This window comes from Leucopleurus acutus, assembly GCF_964270905.1.
Source record: "Leucopleurus acutus genome assembly, chromosome: 5".
Lineage (NCBI taxonomy): Eukaryota > Metazoa > Chordata > Mammalia > Artiodactyla > Delphinidae > Leucopleurus > Leucopleurus acutus.
Genome location: NC_139147.1, coordinates 31,164,436 through 31,184,165, shown reverse-complemented (window position 1 = coordinate 31,184,165; position 19,730 = coordinate 31,164,436). Strand labels below are relative to the sequence as shown.

The window sequence follows — 19,730 nt, the reverse complement described above, 5'->3', positions numbered from 1 at the left end:
TTAGTTACTATACATATAAACATAATCAAAAATGTATTTAAAATGAGCTCATATTTTCAACTTGAGACATATCAATACATATATCTGGTGATTGTGTTAAACACTAGTAGTTACTAAAAAGAAAACACCTTATAGCACAAACAGAAAAGAAAATTCGTCCTTCATTTGTGTAAAAGATCCATAAAATGTCTTATTGAATATAATGAAAAATTTATTTATGTTACCCAAAGTGTATGAGTATTTCTTGTGCTGCTAGTATTTTTAAAACAACGTTGTCAGTTGGACTAATTAGAGCACAGACATGGGATGTGTGTGACCTGTAACACTCCATTGTTCTTTCAGACAAAAAAATATAATGAAATATAATGTCTTCCTCCCACTGGACAGTAATGAAGAACAAAACTAATTTGTTGGACTAAAAATTAATTAGACACATCAGATTCGGTTGTACCTATTACTGTGAAAGTTTGCAGTTGTTCCACATATTACTACCAACTATGTAAGGTAAGCGTGAAATAGGCAAATGATTAAGGAAACAATAGGTATATTACTAAGCAAGATTACTGAGAATTTTAAGTCAATGTAATTTTGTTATATGACATGCTGCTTGATGCTTATATATATAAATGTATTTGGTTGTATTTGTGTGTGTGTAATTGCAAACATATAAAATTATGGATATTTTGATGTAAAAGTCACCTTACCAGTGGAGACAGCAAATAAAAGAACAATACTACTTTTAAGTCTGTGTAAGGCTATTTATTATATTTATACAAATTTTAATTAAAGGTCCCTTAATGTAACTTTTTGGAATAAAAACTAAGCTGAGAAGGAATAGATGAAACAGTACATTGTCTGGCATAAGACAAATCTAAAATTATCAGCCATAAATTACATCAAATGCCAATACATGATTTAATTAAAGCAAAGGGGAAGTGAGGAAGAGCTTGAGTCACTTCAAGTGCTGTTTCCAGTACTGAATAGACAATAGGAAAAGCGTAAATTGAAAGAGAAATGGAGATTAGCCATCACTAAATCACTTTTCAAATAAGGAATAACATTTGTGTAGATACGGTTATCAGACAAGATGTTGAGGTAGATATGCAAGGGTAATTAAAGAAACAATTAAAGGCTTCTTCAGTACAACAGTAGATATTAAAAAGAAATAAATCTCTCAAGGACAAATAGCCTTTTCCAGGTTGAATTGTGCTTGTGTGTGTGTGTGTGTGTGCGTGTGCATGTAAGTGTCTGTGTGTGTGTGTGTTTATTTCAAGTAGTACAATTCTATTTTCTATAATTATGTCTTGGATATTGTGTATTCTAACTACATGAAAAGGAGATAGAAATATTACTTATTAGATTATTTTTTATTTCATAGAAAAATTTGAAAAGTATATATAAACAAATTAAAAGGTACTCATTATCCACTTGATCACTCAGTCTTTTTAAAATAATATGAGTTAAGCAAAACTTTCCATTTGATTTAAAATAATCTTAGTTAACATTATTATTTTAAGTTACCATACAATTGTTTATTCTTACCTGTCATGACATGAACTTGGGGAAATGGTGTTACTGCAATTTTTACTTGCCTCCAAATACAATAAATCCCCCAAATATTGTGAAGCAAATAGGTAGCTACTACAAACCAAAACCAAAACCAAAACAAACCAACTTTTCCATGCTTGAGAATTATATTCATTACCAAAGATGACAGAAAACATGAAAGGAAAATATAGATATTTGGTAATCCTACTGATCTTTGATTTAGAAAAATTACATTCAGTCAATCTTTTTCATATATATGCTAGAAGGGCAGTGAAAAAAAAAAGAAGTGGGCTTCCCTGGTGGCACAGTGGTTGAGAGTCCACTTGCCGATGCAGGGGACGTGGGTTTGTGCCCCGGTCCGGGAAGATCCCATATGCCGCGGAGTGCCTGGGCCCGTGAGCCATGGCCTCTGAGCCTGCGCGTCCGGAGCCTGTGCTCCGCAGTGGGAGAGGCCGCAACAGTGAGAAGCCCGTGAACCACACACACAAAAAAAACTTTGTTTACCTATCTAGGAGCTCTCATAGAAAGCTATACCTTTCAAACATGTTTCATATATATATATAGAGAGAGAGAGAGAGAGAGAGATTTTTTTTTTTTTTTTGCGCGGGCCTCTCACTGTTGTGGCCTCTCCCGTTGCGGAGCACAGGCTCCGGACGCGCAGGCTCAGCGGCCATGGTTCACGGGCCCAGCCGCTCCACAGCATGTGGGATCTTCCCGGACTGGGGCACGAACCCGTGTCCCCTGCATCGGCAGGCAGACTCTCAACCACTGTGCCACCCGGGAAGCCCTGTTTCATGTTCTTTAAGTGAAAAATTACTGCCTTATTTCTAAATAACAAATATTCTAAATATTTAGAAAATATGTAGAAATAAGAATAAGTTCATCTATATCTGTTAAATCCTTTTGGGTGTACCTGTATTTCTTTCTTATTCCAATTTATTTTAGAAAATCTCAGAAGGGCAAGATTATAGGTTTCCCTCAGGTTAAGAAATTAATTCAGTTTGTATGACTAATTAAGAAAGGGAAGGCAATTTAAAGAAAAGTTAATACTATAACTTTTCAAATGTTTTTAATATATAAAAGGAAGAATACTTGGAGAATCTAAAAAATTTTAACATGACAACTGAGTATTAAATCTCTTCATTATATAATAAATACATTGTAAAAAGAAACAACTTCCCAGAATTTGGTAGTATGTTCTATGTGCATATTTTAGAAAATAAACAGAAAAGAATGCAAATGGCACATTGGCTTGTATGAAACTCTGGACAAGTATTTTTAAAATATATAAACTCTAGGAAGAATGTTTAAAAAGATAAAGACACTGACAAACAAATAAAATCAGGGTAAACTGAAGGGATTTGCCTTTTGAAAGAATAAAACCACTCAAGAAAAAAATCTGCATTTATGAGGCTTTCTACCCCCTTAGAGGGCTCAGTCCATGCAGCACTAGGGAGCTAGAACTCAAGCTGAAAATCTCAGTCTTTTACTTCTAGGAGGTGTCAGAAGATAGCCTTCGCAGCTGCCAGTGTGACAAAAAATTAAGGGAGAAACCATGTGAAAGAGGGAGAGACAGGAGAGTGATGTTCTCAAATCTGTGTATAAATTCTCCCTCAGTACTAGTGTGAACCCTGAATTGTGCAGGCAGAAGGACGATTTCAAGGATTTGGTGAAACTCAAAAGGTAAAAGGCTGCAAAGACTGAGCAGGCTCTCTCACTGCAGAGAAGATTGTGTTTGAAGTTTAAATTCCATCAAGTTAGGCAGACCAGATAAATATATTAGGCTTTTCACCGAAAGTCCAGGAGCACTATGCCTTAGAAGTAAAAATTAAACTGAGGTTTTGCCTGAAGAATATTGTCAAAGCATAAATAGTCCATACTAACAATATGTAAAAACCAAGCCACCACAAGATCGAGATGATCAGCCAGTAACATAACTGCCTCTCAGGAAAAGAAAAACAACATTCTTCAGAAGATCACAAAATTGTATAGTATGTTTTCTGCAATGTCCAGTATATAGTAAAAAATTACCAGGCATGCAAAAACAAGCAAAACAATAATAACAACCACAATAGCAAAAATGAGGAAAAGATAACCCAAGATCAAGAGGAATAGTAATCAATAGAAATAGACCATGAGATGACATGGATGTTGAAATTAGGAGGAAAGGACTTTCAAGCAACTATTACAATATGTTCATTAATTTAAAATAATAGAGTCCTAATGAATGAACACATGGGGAATTTCAGAGGGAAATGAAAAATGTAAAAGAGAACAAATGGAATTTGTATTATATAAGCTGAATAATTCACTGGATACTTCCACTTCTGCCTATGAAAGAATAACAGGAATGAGACATGCCATCCCACCATAAACAAGGAAAACCTAGGCAAAATATGTGAAACAAAAGGACAGAACTATGAGAAAAAAGGAAATAAACAAGGGGAATTGTACGATATTCATATCTTTCTATCTGGAGACAATTTCTAAAATGTGATGCAACGAAGGGGAGTCCAAAAATGGCTGAATAGCATTCCTGAGTTAAAGAGACAGTAAAACTCAGGCAGACTCAGGGATTGAATTTAAGGAACAGAATATCAGATAAAGGTGGGTAATATAAAATATTTTTTCTTAGTTTTAATTGATTTGAAAGATAGTTGATTGTTTAGAGCAAAATCAATAATAATACTTTAGTTTGTGTGTTGGTTTTTATTACATGTGCAGGAGTAAAATGTAGAACAATAGCAAAAAGCTTGAAAGGGAGGAAAATGGAATTATATTTTCTAAGATCCATATAGCATAGGCTAATCCTAGAGTAATCATTACAAAAATAAGTATACTTAACGATTCAATAGTGAACATAAAATATTATACAGGAAGTCATTTTATTCATCCAAAAGAAATCAGTAAATTAGGAAAATAGGAACAAAGTCCGATTAAAAAAAAAAATAGCAAAAGGGTAATTCTAAGCTCCAAAACATCAATGATCACATTAAAGATAATAAACACTCCAATTAAACGGCAAAGATTGTCATATTGGATAAAAAATAAGGCCTCACAATATGCAATTTAAATAATACAAATGTGCATTAAATACAAAGACAAAGGAGTTAAAATAAAAGGATGGAAAAAAAATCGCAAAACGCAAACACTTACACGGGTGTACTAACATCAGACAGAGTAAGTTCCAAGACAAAGAATCTTATGAGGAAATAACGTGAGGCATTTCATAATAAAAAAGCATAAGTTCATTAAGAAGCTATAACAATCTTAAAATATACTCAGTTAAAACAGAGTAGCAAAATACATGAAACAAAAATTTACAAACAAAAAGGAGAAATAGACAAATCTATAATTATAATAAATTGTCAGGCTCTTTTCTTATTAATTAAAAGAATGCATTAACAGAAAATAAGTCAGGACTTTAACAATACTACCAACTGATTTGACCTGACATTTATTGAACGTTCCATTTCAATATAGAAAAATAAAAATGAACATAGTTTTTAAATGCACAAGGCACACTCGCTAAAACGAAATTCTGGGCCATAAACTAAGTCTCCATATTTAAAAAGCTAAATTCATGTAAAATACACTCTCTGACCTCAGTGGAATTAAATTAGAAATCAGCAACAAAAAGCTATATGGAAAATACCAAAACATTTGGAAATTTAATAGCACATTTCCAAATAACTTCTGCAAAACCCAAAAATTTTTAGGGAAAGTGAAAAGTGTTTTCAACTTTATGATAAATGGAAACATAACACATCAAATTTGTAAGATTCAGCTGAAGAAGTGCTTAGAGGGAATTTATAACTTTAAATATTTGTATTAGAAAAGAAGAGAGGTCCAAATCATTGATATAAGTTTCTAGCTCAAGAAGCAACATAAAAGCAGAAGAAAGCAGAAGAAAAAAATATCAGAAATCGCTTAATTAGAAAACAAATAAAACTAACAAAGCCAAAATTTGTACACTGAAAGGATTAATAAAATTGATAAATCCTTATCAAGATTAAAGTTGGAGAGAGGGAAGAGAGAGAGAGGGTAGGGGGCAACGAAAAAGGAGAGGAGAGAGAGAGCATCAATCCACAGTACTTACGAATAAAAGAGATGGCATTACTACTCATCCTGCAAACATTACAATTAAAGGGATTACATATAAGGAGATACTGCAAATAAACATGTGATAATAAATTCAACAATTTAGATGGATTAGACAAATTCATTGGTGGGCAAACACCAAAAATCCATTTACCACAACCAACAGAGAAGAAAAAAATATCTGAATAAATGTAAATTCATAACAATAAAAATAATTCACAAAGAAAACTCTAGGCACAGATATCATCATTGAATTCTAGAAGATTTAAGGAAGAAATAGGACCAGGCCTACCAAGACTCTTACAGAATGTAAAAGAGGAAGGGATACTTCCCAACCCATTAAAGCTAGCCTCCCTGATTCCAAAACCTGACGAACACATTAAAAGAACACTACCTATCAATATCCCTCATGAACATAGATGCAAAATTCTTTACTAAATGTTAGCAAATCAGATCCACTAGTATCTGTAAAAAGCATAATATATCCTGACCAAGTGGGATTTATCCCAAGAATGCCAGGTTTATTTACCTTTGAAACCATAGAATTTATCATATTAACACAAATAAGGAGAAAGAAAATAGATGATTATCTGAATACACTCAGAAAAAGTATTTTGCAACTATTAAAATAAGTGAGTGAAGTTAGTAAGGCCATAAGATAAAAGGGAAATACATAAAGATAAATTTATATATAACATAAAGTAGTTGAAAAAGGGAATTTTATAAATTCACTTGTAATAGTGTAAAAAACATTAAATAGGAAAAAGTTTAACAAAACATATGTTAAGGCCATATGCTGAAAACTACGAAATATAGTTGAGAAAAATAAAGACAAATAATGGAGAGTACATCAAATTCCCACAGAGAAAGACTGACTATGAAAATGTTTAATCTTTCCAATTTGATGTATAGATCCACTGTATTTTTAAACACAAATGTAATTTTTCCAACATAATTTTGTAGAAAAAAATTTTCCAAATTTTTCTTCCAACATAATTTTGTAGAAACTGACATGCTGATTTGAAAAGTATATGGAAAAGCAAAAGGTCTGGAACAGTCAAAAAAATTTTGGAGAAGAAAATGATGCAGTATTCACATTACCTGATTTCAGGACTTTCTATGAGCTATTAGTAATCAAGACACTGTGGTTTGGCATATGGATGGACATATAAACAAATGGAATCATACAGGGAATCCAGGAATGGATCCACACATATATAGTTAACTGGAGAAAGGGAAGGTTTTTCAGTGAAAGATACCTATGCATTTTGATTTTACATATGGAAATAAATAAGCCTCAACCCTCAAATCACATGCAATTACTTTAAGATGAACTATAAAAGCTATGCATAAAAGCTAAAACTATAAAGCTTCTGGAAGAGAATATCTTTGCTATCTAGATTAGGACATAGTTTCTTAGCAAGTACTAAACATGAAAGAAAAATTTGATAAATTATAGATTATGTAAATTGAAAACTTTTGCTCATCAAAAGACACTATCAAGAAAAGGACTAAGAAAGCCATAAATTGGGAGAAAATATTTGTGATACAACCTATGACAGATAATTTATATTGAAAATGTACAAATAACTCCTCTTAGTAACAAGAGACAAATGACACCATTTTAGAAAAGGCAAAGGCTTGGAAATTTTACAAAAGAAAATACGTGAATGGCCAATAAGCACATGTGAAGTTGCTCAACATCATTAGTCATCAAAGAAAATTGAAGTTAAAATGACAATGAGGGACTCTTACACTCACTGAAATGGCTAAAATGACAGATGGCAACATTAAATGTCAGTGAGGATGTAGAAAAACTGGAAGTCATATTCTTTCCCAGTGAGAGTATAAAATTATACAATTTGAAAAAAATATTTAGAGTTCCTTATAAAGTCAAACTACATCAGTGCTGTTACCCAGAAATTCCACTTCTAGGTAATTCTCCAAAAGAAATAAAAACATATGTCCTCAAAAAATCTTCTTACACATTCTCTCAAGAGAAAAGCAGAGAAACAAAATACGATACATTCTCATGATTGAATACTGCTCAGAAATAAAACATATGAATTGCATAATACATGTATGGGAGAATCTCAAAAACATTATGTTTAGTGAAAGAAGCCAGACACAAAATATTATATTCTGTATGATTCCATTTATATATATTTCAAGAAAAGTCAAACATAATCCATGGTGATAGGAAGCAATTTTCTGTAATGATGATAGTAGATTGAATAGGGATTTCTTCTTCGGGATAGTTTATTTGGATTACTAGTTTCTTTTGGCCTGTTTCTGGTTAATTTTTGACATTTTTCTGGCTAAGAGGAGGTATACAGATTTGAAACATAATGTGCCTTCTTCAGTAACTGCCTCATTTCCTATTGTATTTCAAAGGCATCAAAATTACAAATGAAACTATAGATTAAAAATAATTTTCAGACCAACTTTCAGCATGTAAACTCTTAATGATTATGATTTTAAGAAGTTTGTGGAAATCCTAAGAGCATAAGCAATTGCTAAACATTTTGTTAGAAGCTCTAGTCAGTTTATTTGCCTATATGATGTATGCATTTATTACTCATTATTTACTGTATTTCCACTGTTGGGATGTAGATTTAAAAAAATAATCTACCTTGTTACCAGTTGACTGATTCTAAAACACATATCATAGGGATTGGTACTCACCAATTATTATTGGCTGTGGCTCACTTTTTACTCCAACTCCTGCACTGGTACTAGCTGCAACCTCTACCCGGTATTGAATCCCTGGGAATAATCCACCAATTATTACAGATCGAATGGCTGCATCCACAGTTTTGTTGATGTGGAATCGTGTTTCATTCCCCAGACACCAGATCTATAGAAATGTAAAGTGAATATCAAATTATTTTTTTCTGGTAATTAGTTCATTATAATTGATTAAATCTTTTAGTAGAGACCAATCTATTTTCTAGTCTTATAGAAGTATTTGTAAATGACATTTTCTAAAGCCTAATTTCTGCTGTTTATATATATACGTATGTATGTATATATATATATAGGTGTGTGTGTCTGTGTATGTGTGTGTGTGTATTAAAGAACAACAAAAGAAGCTAAAACTATGCAGCATTCCTTTATATTTTACAATCAACACTGAATGCTCATAGTACAATGATTCCCTCAGCACCTCTGCCAGGTCTGGAAAGTGGTCCTTGATTGCAAACGGCGTTTAGGTATGGATTAAAACACACAAATTCCTCTGCTTAATTTATTTATCAAGATTTATTATGCAAAGAATTATTAAAAATATGGTGATTATGAGTTGTAGTATCCAAAGTATATAGGTGCACATCGAAGTAATTTATATTTCATTTAAGAAAATATTAACTTACACAGAAGTGGTTAACAAGATTAATTGACTAAAGTTATAGGTATTGACTGAGATAAAATTAAAGCCAATATTTACACTGACAGTAATAAATCTTAATATTGATCAAAACATATCTATACATACATACACATGCGCGAGAACAGAGTGGTGGGAAGTCTTTAAACACCGATGTGAGGGATGCTAGGCTTGTACTTCCAATAAGAATCAAATTTTAAGTCATACATTCTTTTGGGATATGGAAATCTGTTACTGTAAAATGTGTTATAAAAAATTCTACTGTGTGTACTTATTTGTATTTCTATTATACAGTATTTATAATCTACATGGGGACACGTACATTGCTTGTTTCTGAAAGAGGTAAGTTCCTGAAACTTTTTCTTTAAAAGAATGCCTTTGAATTGCAAATGTCTTTTATTTAGTCTATGAAACTTAAGTTACTAGTGAAGGGTTATTTAGCCCTTACCAAAATATACACATTTTTACCAAAATAGGACAATCTCATATGAGTGAGAAAATTTACAACTTATGAAAAATTATCATGTTGTGAAAAAAAAATCAATATTTAAATAAATAGAAGTTGAAGATATTTAGTCCTAGATGATATAAAAGTAAAATCCTAAACTCATTAAAAAACACACACACTCCAGGGTAGATAATGTTTTGCTTTTAAAACCATGTGTCCTAACACTTATAAAATTTCTGATTTTATATAATTATGCTACTGCAAAAGCACTTACTCTTATTTTCTTATTCACATTTCTTTATAATGTGATGGGAATAATTTTAAAATAAATTCTTATGCAAATTTAGTCCATTTGCTTCAGTAACTTAACCATTAACTTAGGAAAATTCTACTTTAACTTTCACATTTTTTCCTAGAAGTAACAATGTTTTGAGTAAAATTATTCAGCTTAATTTCACATACCAACTATGAATTTCCAGGGTGAGGTGGGTGTCTAGTTTTCTTTTCTAATAGATCTACTTAGTATGTTATTATCAGATTTCTATAAAAATTTATTAATAGCAAAAAAGCATAGTTTTAAATTTTTACAAGATTTAATGAGGTGTTTTACTCTCCCATGTGGTCTAATCACATCACAATTAATTAGAACCTTATTTCTCAAAGTTAGACAACTTGTGATTCTTAAGTGATGTCGCTCAAATGATGGTGAAGAAACAACGAATATATACTGTTTCCAAATAGCAACAAACTCATCAATTGAAAAATAAGAGTTTTTCACAATTTGTTTTTTCAATGGCTCCCTTTTTTCAAATGAAATATTTTACAGAGCCTTTTACCAATAACTTGGTAAAAGCAGAATTTACAGAGGGAGGCGGTACTGCCCACCCTCTTATCTCCACCTCAACTCTTTAAACTCCTGAAGCATCTTTTTTATGAGAATACAGTTTAAAAACAGCTGTTCTAAGTCCCATTACACAGAAATCTAATAACAAAGATAAAGGCACTCCCTAGGATAGGGCTTCACTATCTACCCTCTACCCTGTCTCTCTAAATCCCTGAGGTTCTGCAATCACATTATTAAAACAAACAAAAAAAACCAACAACAACAACGCTGCATTCTTATGGTTTGCTTGTCCAACTGAGTTTGTGTTATCTGTGACCTTGGAATTAGGTTCTATGCATCCTATGCATTTGCTTCTTTACCTGTCACACAAAGATATAAAATATTACTTTACACTCAAACTCAATAAGAGGGCCACTCGAAATGTTCCCCCTCCATGTGACCCTGAGACTTCTCTGGGCACTTTTACCTGTGAACTTTCCTTCTTCATCCGGGCCTTACCTTGTATTCTTGGATAATTCCATTCTGATGGTCAGGGGGAGGAGGATCCCAGGAAACACTAATACTTGTGCTATTGTGGCTTCCAACAGTCAGCACAGTGACAGACTGTGGTGGGGCACTTGGGGCTGCAGAGGAAGTGATTAGAATGAACACAAACTGTAAGTCTTGGTGTACATTAAGACTGCTTACAGAATATGAATATAAAGACAAAATGCAAGAAGGTCTGGTTTCCAGTAGTTCTGAATTAACAGTGACAGTTTAAAAAAAAATCCATTATATATAATGGATAGATTAAAGCAAATACAACAGCTATGGTAATATGTCCTCAACAATAAATTTAACAGCTAACATTCAAATGAATGTTTCCTATGTGCCCAGAACTGAGGTAAGAGTAAGATTTAATTCCCATAATAACCTCGGGAAATAAAAACAACTCTTATCTCAGTTTTATAGATAAGGAAACTGAAGACTTAGCTAAGTCAAATAATGAGGGAGAATTTGAATCCAGGTATGCCTGATTGATTCTAGAACTTTGGTTCTTTTGACTCTAATAGGCTCGCTTTTTAAAAAACAAACAAACAAAAAACAACAACAACAAAAAACACTGCTATCAAAAATGTTCTGAGAGGATGCATTCTAAAATTTTATGTTATTCTCTCTGAGTAGTAGCATTACTGACAATCTTTTTGTCTTGTTCTGATTTGCGTTTAATACATAAAAACAGAAACACAGCTATAAATTTCACCAATGCAGAAAAAAGACACTTCTGTTTTCGTATTGAGAAAAATAATTGACTGTTATAAACTGACCCATAATTTAAGATTTAAAACATTTTATATTGATGAGCAAGGAACTCTGATGATATAAATGAAAACAGTTCATGTTGGATCAAATGTGAAATGGACAGATTTTAATTTCCTACAGTTCTCTTCCTTTATGGAAAAAACAAATCAAAGTACTAACAGTTAAAGCAAAATTCAGATAATTTTGTGGTACAAAAGGATTTTTACATATAAGATCAATGCTTTCATAACTACACAACTTAGTTCTTTGAAAACGTGTACACTTCAAACATAAAACATATTTTAAAAGACTATCAATAGGGGCTTCCCTGGTGGCGCAGTGGTTAAGAGTCCACCTGCCAAGGCAGGGCAGCCAGGTTCGAGCCCTGGTCCAGGAGGATCCCACATGCCACGGAGCAACTAAGCCCGTGCGCCACAACTGCTGAGCCTGCGCTCTGGAGCCCTCAAGCCACAATTACTGAGGCCAAGTGCCACAACTGCTGAAGCCCACGTGCCTGGAGCCCGTGCTCCAAAACAAAGAGAAGCCACCGCAATGAGAAGCCCGCGCGCTGCAATGAAGAGTAGACCCTGTTCGCCACAACCAGAGAAAAGCTTGCGTGCAGCAACAAAGACCCAACGCAGCCCCCCCTCCAAAAAAAAAGCCTATCAATGAAGTTTCCCACGTTTGATAAATCTGTCACAGCATATTTCACTAAGGTATAGTCATCTTTGCATTGAGTGTAAGACACACACAGACACGTTACCACCATAGTGCTCTTTATCACTCCTCTGTGTAATTAAGGTTGCTCCAAAATGTGGCACAATGACATCAATCCAACCATTTGCCTACCAGTTTTGTAGTTATTAAGTAGACTTCATTGAAAAGTAACATTTTGGAGAACTGGCTTCTCATCTGCCTTACCACTGGCTTGGCGAGAACACCATGCCTATTTCCTGACCTGTCAATTATTATACAGATGTGAAAGAACCCACTCATTGCTCCCAGACAAGCCCAGCTGAGTTCCAATTTGTTCCCTTCAGAAGGCCACAGAAAGCGGAGATGATCATATACCGAATGGTGACAAATGTCTAGTCTAGAGGAAAAGTCTAACTGCAGTGAAATTGATTTTTGGAAATATGCTTCAAATGTAGCATTCTGTATTAAATTTACCCACCCCACTCATTAGTTCTACACATTATCCACATAAAGTAAAATTTAATGGGGGATGAAGATCCTATTATTAATTTATTTTCTTTACAAATCTTAAAGGTAGACTAATGATGCCTTTAAAAATATGCACTTCAGCTCATGTCAGTATATCACACTGTAAACCAATATGAAGATAACATTTCTCTGTGTTGCTTATTATAAGATATGTATAATTTAAAAGTTCTTTGGTCAAACATGTACATCTATGTTACCATGAACAACCTACACACATTTTCTCAAGGTTGCTCTTATATTGATTTATATAAAATATGTTTTAGTACATAAAATTAGTACAAAAGCAGAAAAGGGGGGAATTTATTATAGTTGGTATCTGATTTTTTGTTCTTTTTTTTTTTTTTTTTTTTTTTTTTGCTGTACGCGGGCCTCTCACTGTTGTGGCCTATCCCGTTGTGGAGCACAGGCTCCAGACGCGCAGGCTCAGTGGCCATGGCTCACGGGCCCAGCCGCTCCGTGGCATGTGGGATCTTCCCGGACCGGGGCACGAACCCGCGTCCCCTGCATCGGCAGGCGGACTCTCAACCACTGCGCCACCAGGGAAGCCCGGATTTTTTGTACTTTGATGATAGCATTCATTATAAACCTCTAGTTTAGGGAAGGAGACACTAGAAAATGGACTGGTTGAGACCAACATTAATTTCATGTCCATCACAGACTGACTTTAAAAGTATCTACAGGTAAGAAAAGTTACAAAGGGAAGAGGGAGAGGGAACATCACTAAGAAGAATGCTGCTGCAAACATGCAAGGGGCCTTCCGGATTAGAAATTATGAATCAGACTGGCAGAGCCCATAGGGAAGCAGGCTTATGAAAGGAAATGTCATGCTTTACTCTACCCAAACAAAGAGAGACAAAGAACAGCCTGTGTACTTGGGTTTCCATTAGCCTGTCCTTTAATGAAGCCAAATGTCTTAAACCCATGTGTAAAAAAAAAAATAGGAAAACATTATAATCAAATTCCAGTGCACTGAAAAACAAGATTTGAAGCGAATGTTTCCTTAAGGAAAATTCAAACTACTTGAATGTCATCTTTTTGAGTTGTTAGATTCTATGAAATTCTCAGACTAAAAGGAGAAAATGATACTTCCTGGATTGACTTTTAGAATGTCTTTTGCTACCCTTCTAAGGAAGATGATAAACTAGAACTTCAACAGAAATTGATTTCATTATGGTTTACGTTTGGTTTATGTTAGAAATCTGAATACTGACCTTCTTCAGTAGTACGAACTGTTTTAGACTCACTATCCATTCCTTGGAACTCATTAAAATATGGTCGAACTTTAATTTCATAAGTCACCCCCTTTTTCAGATTGACTAAGACAGCACTTCGCTCAGTCGGGAATTTAGCATCTAAATTCTGCCACGTTGATGTAGCCTGCAGGCCTGAAGTCTGACGGTACATCACTCGGTAGCCTTGAATAAACTGGGGTTGGCGATCAACCTGAAAAACAAAGCAAAAGACTTTTGAAACCAAATGGAAGTGTCTGAGTGATGCCATGGCTTTCTAATTCATCTCCCTGCTTCTAATATCCTTTTCCAGTTCTGAGTTCACGTTGTTCCTAAGTTGTTATTTCCAAAATGAAGAGTGGAATGACATTCTCTCCTGTTAAAAATACTTCATAGCAGCTAAGATACTCAATTAATTCAAATTCTTTGGATTAGCACAAAAGCCTGTCAAGGCGTAGACATGCCAATGTTTCTAGCTTTGTTGCTCGTCTGTTTGTTCTTTTTTTGTAGTCAACAATTCTCATTTTTGTGGTTTTATATGTAGTGTGCTATTTGTCCGGAATCTCCATTCTCATCCCTTGTTCATTCACTAATGTCTTCACTCACTCAAACATTTTCTGAGTTCCTACTAAGAGGTGCCAGTTATTCTGTTAACTCTGAGGGTAAAAATGGAGAATGAAAGTAGAGTCAGTCCCAGGCCTCATGGTGCACAGAATTCAGGTAGAAGGTGGGCATTATTTAATGATCACTCAAACAATGGGCAGGTTACATTCATAAGAAATAAGCATACGCAGATATTATGAGTGAGTTGTACTAGGAGCTAAGAAAGCCGAGAGTGGAGAGGAAGCTGAGTGGTCAGGAAGGGGAGACAGTTTCCTGGAAGAAGAACAAGTGCTGAGGTCTGCATGGAAAGAAAGACTTGTTTAGGGGAAGAAGAGTAGGAACAGAATGTGTAAAATTCTTGTAGCTGAAGGAAGCATATGAAAGAGACTCAAGAGTTGTGGCGCCAGAGCGTCTGTTTTAAATGCATATGAAAAGCTTATACCCATTAACAAACATTAAATGAAAGAAATTTATTAAGTTATCAACTTCTGGCTCCTCCAATATCCCACTATTGGCACAACCTGACAACTTTCTTGATCCTTTCATTCATTTGAGGTACAGAGGATAAGCAGCTGTTTTTAATAAAAATCTGAGATTTGGAACCTGAAAACCAATATGAAAATATCAAAAAATATCGAGAAACAAGTTCTTGTTTTACATTTATTGAAGAGTCTTTATTGGAGTTACCATTGTTTCATTTCAGGGATAGAGGGACTTTTAGCTTTTTAAACTTTTTTAATGTCTTGCCATTTTTCAGAAATGCTTGACAAATATAACTATCACAGCACCTTCTTCAATTAATATTCCATATGCTATAGTTTAGTAGCCATATTTTAAGAAGCCTTTAACTTGACATATTTCACTGTCAAATAAAGTGTAAAATTCAATGGAGAAGAGATGGAATAACCTCATTTTAGGAAGGTTGAGGAGAGAGAGGAAATAAAGAAGGTGATGATGGAAACGGTTACTTCAGCTTTTTAAAAATGTCTTGATCCAACTGTTAACACATAATAAACAAAAGGTATTCTTTCATGTATTAACTTCTGGCATTTCTTCATTAGTTGCAGCATTTTAAAATATTTTTTTAAGTGAAGACAGAAAATTAAAAAATACAGAACCTCAATCAAAATACAGTGAAACAAAGGGACATTTTTTTGGTATTTAGAATGTCCAAGCTAGAAAAATCCATAAAGTTGGTAAGCATGAGCATGTGTGTTTCTAAGTATAGCTAATTCCAGTTTCACAGATGAGTCTCAACAAGTAAGAATTCCTTCACCCACCTGACAGTTTTCTAACCCTCAAAGATTTGTGGAATTAGTGCTACACTTGTCTGAGGTTATGTCAAGGAAAAGTAAGCTCGGTTCTGATACCAAAGCTCATGATCTTTGAATCCTAATGCATGCTACCAGTTTGTGTTCATACCAAAATACATATTTTTTGAAAAGCAGAAGTTGTTCTGACATTATAAAACAAGGCAAATAAAAAGCAAAAAGGTAAATTTATGAGAGCCAGGAGAGATGCCTTTCATCAAAACTGTCAATGTTCAAAAAAATCCCTGCAGCATATGTTAAAACAACATTAAGCTTGCAGTTTATAAACTTCTCTGCATTCACTTTAAGTGAATTTATATACTGAAAGAAAGACATAACTCACAATAATAGCTTGTTAATACTGAAAGAAGCAAGCTGTGTTTTTAAGAAGGACATTAAGCAGCTGTTTCCAGATGAAGGGAGTCTGTAAATCAGGGTAAATTGGTTTTATCCATGTTTGGTTTTCATTAATTAAGTGTTTTAGGACTTTATGAAGCTAATGTTTACTACACAACATTGCTTTGCTCACTTCAGTGTACACTGCCTTCAACCAGTGTATTCTAATGGCCTACTTAATAGCTAAGTAGTTTAACTTGATTTTGTGCGGTGGCTATACATTCTTTTCAGAAGGAAATTTGTTGTTACAGGTGAAAGCAAAAATGAAAATGCTGCATATTACCTATTAAAAAATAGGTGGGATTTTTAGTGGATATGTGCTCTACAGCACTGACTTTTGGAGCACCTTTTGACAAGTGGTCACTTTTGAGTTAAACCTTATGCTTGTCACTAGTTTTATTAACATTCTAGTTATAAGACGGAGGATTTTCTTTTAGAGTTGATTATAATCAGAGTCCAGCCACAAATCCATGCATGGGCTTATAGAATTTAAAAAGTTGGTATTTTCTGGTATCTGAATACAAATGAATTGTCTTAAGGAACATGTGAAGTGAAGAGAGTTTCAGTCTTCAGGTCACAAGGTCTCTATTAAGTGACAGCTTAGCCTTTTAAACTTTCTGAGCCTCAGTTTACTTAGTTTGCTCAAATAATACGCATATTACAAGGGCACAGAAACAATTAAATGACTAATACAGTTTAAAGCACTCTGCAAGTTTTAGAGCTGTACAATGATAAAGCATTGTTACATAAGGGATATACTAAAAATGGGGGCCCATATGTGGCCCTCAAATCAGCACTTTCATTAAAAGGTTTAAAGCGAGATGCTCAATATCTATCATTTCAATTTTAAAAATTCCATCTATACTGAAAATTCAAATTGAATTTCCTTTGGTGGGCTTAGCCTTCTAAGTAACTGATCTGGGTTTAATTGAGTTCTGAAATTCAAGTTCGCCAAAACACTCTTTCAACTCCAGTAGCTGTGATGTTTAAGGGGCAAGGAGCCTGTAATCCTTTTTGTCCTTGAATAAAAACAAAACACTCACACACAAAAAAAACTAGAATAATGATTTTAAAATAAGGGATTTATTGCTACTTTCTTTGTAAAACAGCCATTTTCATCATTTTTACCTACCCTCATTATAACAGCAGTCACTTTTAGAAAGTAGCCTTTGTTAAGTATTGTTGCTTCAAGATTAGACTTGTGGGGCAGGCAGATGGTCTTTCCAGTTCAAACATCCTATGTGTTTGGTAATAGAATCCTGCCAACTATTGATAAACCATATCAGCTGACCCCTAATCGAAATACATGGGCTGGTGAATATATTTTTTCCCTCAAACATCAACATGTCTATAACTCAAATACTAACAGTGTTATAAATCAAAAAACATACACATTTAGCAAGTTGAAAATATGACATGAAAATGAAATATTTGGTTACAATTTCTTTGGCAACTGATCTGACTTCCAGCCTAAATTTATTTCACTAAAATTTACCTGTGAAATACATACTTATCTCATGTGTAACTACAAATTTGTGGGGAATTTGTGATACCATTGAATGGTTTCTTTTTTAAAGTAAAAAGTTAAAATGTATGAAAACAACTGATTTGATCATTCAACAGACGGTTACTGAAAAAGTATTTCATAATTAATGCTTTGTTCTGAAAAAACAGAAATGAAAACACGAACTTTGGACTCTCAGAACACAAGTTCATGAGGGATAGAGATATGCAAACTAGAAATGACAAGTTTCTTGGGATATAGAGATGAATATGACAAGGTCCCTCTCCTGGAAGAACTCTCAGACTACTGATCTGAAATTTTTATCTAATTTGATTTATTCTTTTAAATTCAGTGACTTTTACAGTGATTAACTTCATAAACATAATGACTTTGATTCTTACCCAAATAATTTCCACATTTAGAAGCAGCTTAAAAAAGAAACCCCTTCAAAACTCATAACAAAGCAGAAAAGACTTTTTCAATTGAGAATGAGGAAAAATCTGTTGTTAAAAATATAACCCTTTCCTTGGCTTTATTTGTTTGGTATCTAGCCAAAGCTACAGAAAGATGGAAGAGCCATGTCAGATGATATCCTTTCTGTGCCATTGGAAAAATGATGAGGTCATTATACTCCCTTCACGGGAGCAGAAGAATAGAAACCATTATATGCAGAAAACAGAATAAGTCTATGTGAAATTAAATCAAAAATAAAATTGGAAACAATGTAATCTTAAATAATCATAATTACTCTTAAAACATAAATTTAGTTTTATTTTTTGTTAAAGCATTACCCAGTTTGGTACTCACTAAACATTTGACTAGTGTGGTTTAAGAAGTAAAGTGCCCCATCCAGGATCATATGTTGAAATTCCACAGTTAAAAGGTATTTCTTTCAACTAAATATTTGTCTATAGTTTATCTTTAAAGTGAAAAACACAACAAGTAGGTTTAAAGTAAGGAAATTCTAATCCTATCTTTACCTGTAAATAGATGTAGGATACTGGGAACACTGTTCAACCTGTCTGCATTGGTTTCCTTTTACAAGTCTATAGAACTGGACAAAACAGCCTTAAATGTTAATTTTGTTTCCTCTGTTCAAATAAATAATGCCTCTATATTTCCCCGTATAGATGTAGATAAGTGATAATGTTGTTTCTGATGCCTGAGGATAGAGTTAATCACTTCCTCTTTGATTGAAACCTGTGTTTATAAAATGTGTACATACGGTTATGGCCCTTATCCCTGTGTACCGTCATTAAGAATTCCCACGTTTTTCTCAAGCAGATTTGTGTCTCTTTATACAGTGTTTCCCCACATCTAGTACAAAACCGGTCCTCAAAAAATGCTTGTTGAACTATGTTTGCTCAATGGTTTTATTAATAAGAGGACGCTGGAATAATTCTCTTCATTGTGTTTCATATTTCAAACATAATTAATTAAGAACTGACGAAGAATAACTGGTTTTCCTTTTTCAACTTCTTTTGTTAAGGGAATTGATAGAAATGGGTGAAATAGTTAGTTCCCTAAAGAAACTTGGATTCTAAGGGGGAAAAATCCATTTTTTTTTTAACTTACAGTCATTCTTCTACTACTACAAAAACAATAACAACAACAAAACTAATAGTCATAATTATAAATACTTTCTAATTAATATAATTCTTTCTAATTAATTATGATGGATATAATTCTAATATTATAATTAAAGTGAAAATTTTCTAGATATCCATAACTCAAATGACCATTACTTACACAACACACAAGATCTAGCACAAATACGGGGGGTTTTAAAAAACTGCTCTTTTATCATCCCCATGGATTTTTAGCGGCAAGAGATCTCAGGCATAAATGAGAAGTTGG

General features: G+C 33.7%; 1 protein-coding gene across 1 annotated transcript in view; it reads right to left on the bottom strand.

The window, feature by feature from the left end:
* The window catches only part of ROBO2 (roundabout guidance receptor 2), a gene marked incomplete at its 5' end in the record, with an annotated part of 1,616,413 nt that overhangs the window by 59,134 nt on the left and 1,537,549 nt on the right, over positions 1 to 19,730 (bottom strand). The window contains 3 exons of the mRNA XM_082840252.1: positions 8,335 to 8,506; positions 10,825 to 10,949; positions 14,043 to 14,274. Coding sequence (XP_082696378.1) covers positions 8,335 to 8,506; positions 10,825 to 10,949; positions 14,043 to 14,274 — 529 coding nt within the window. The remainder of the gene's footprint in view (positions 1 to 8,334; positions 8,507 to 10,824; positions 10,950 to 14,042; positions 14,275 to 19,730) is intronic.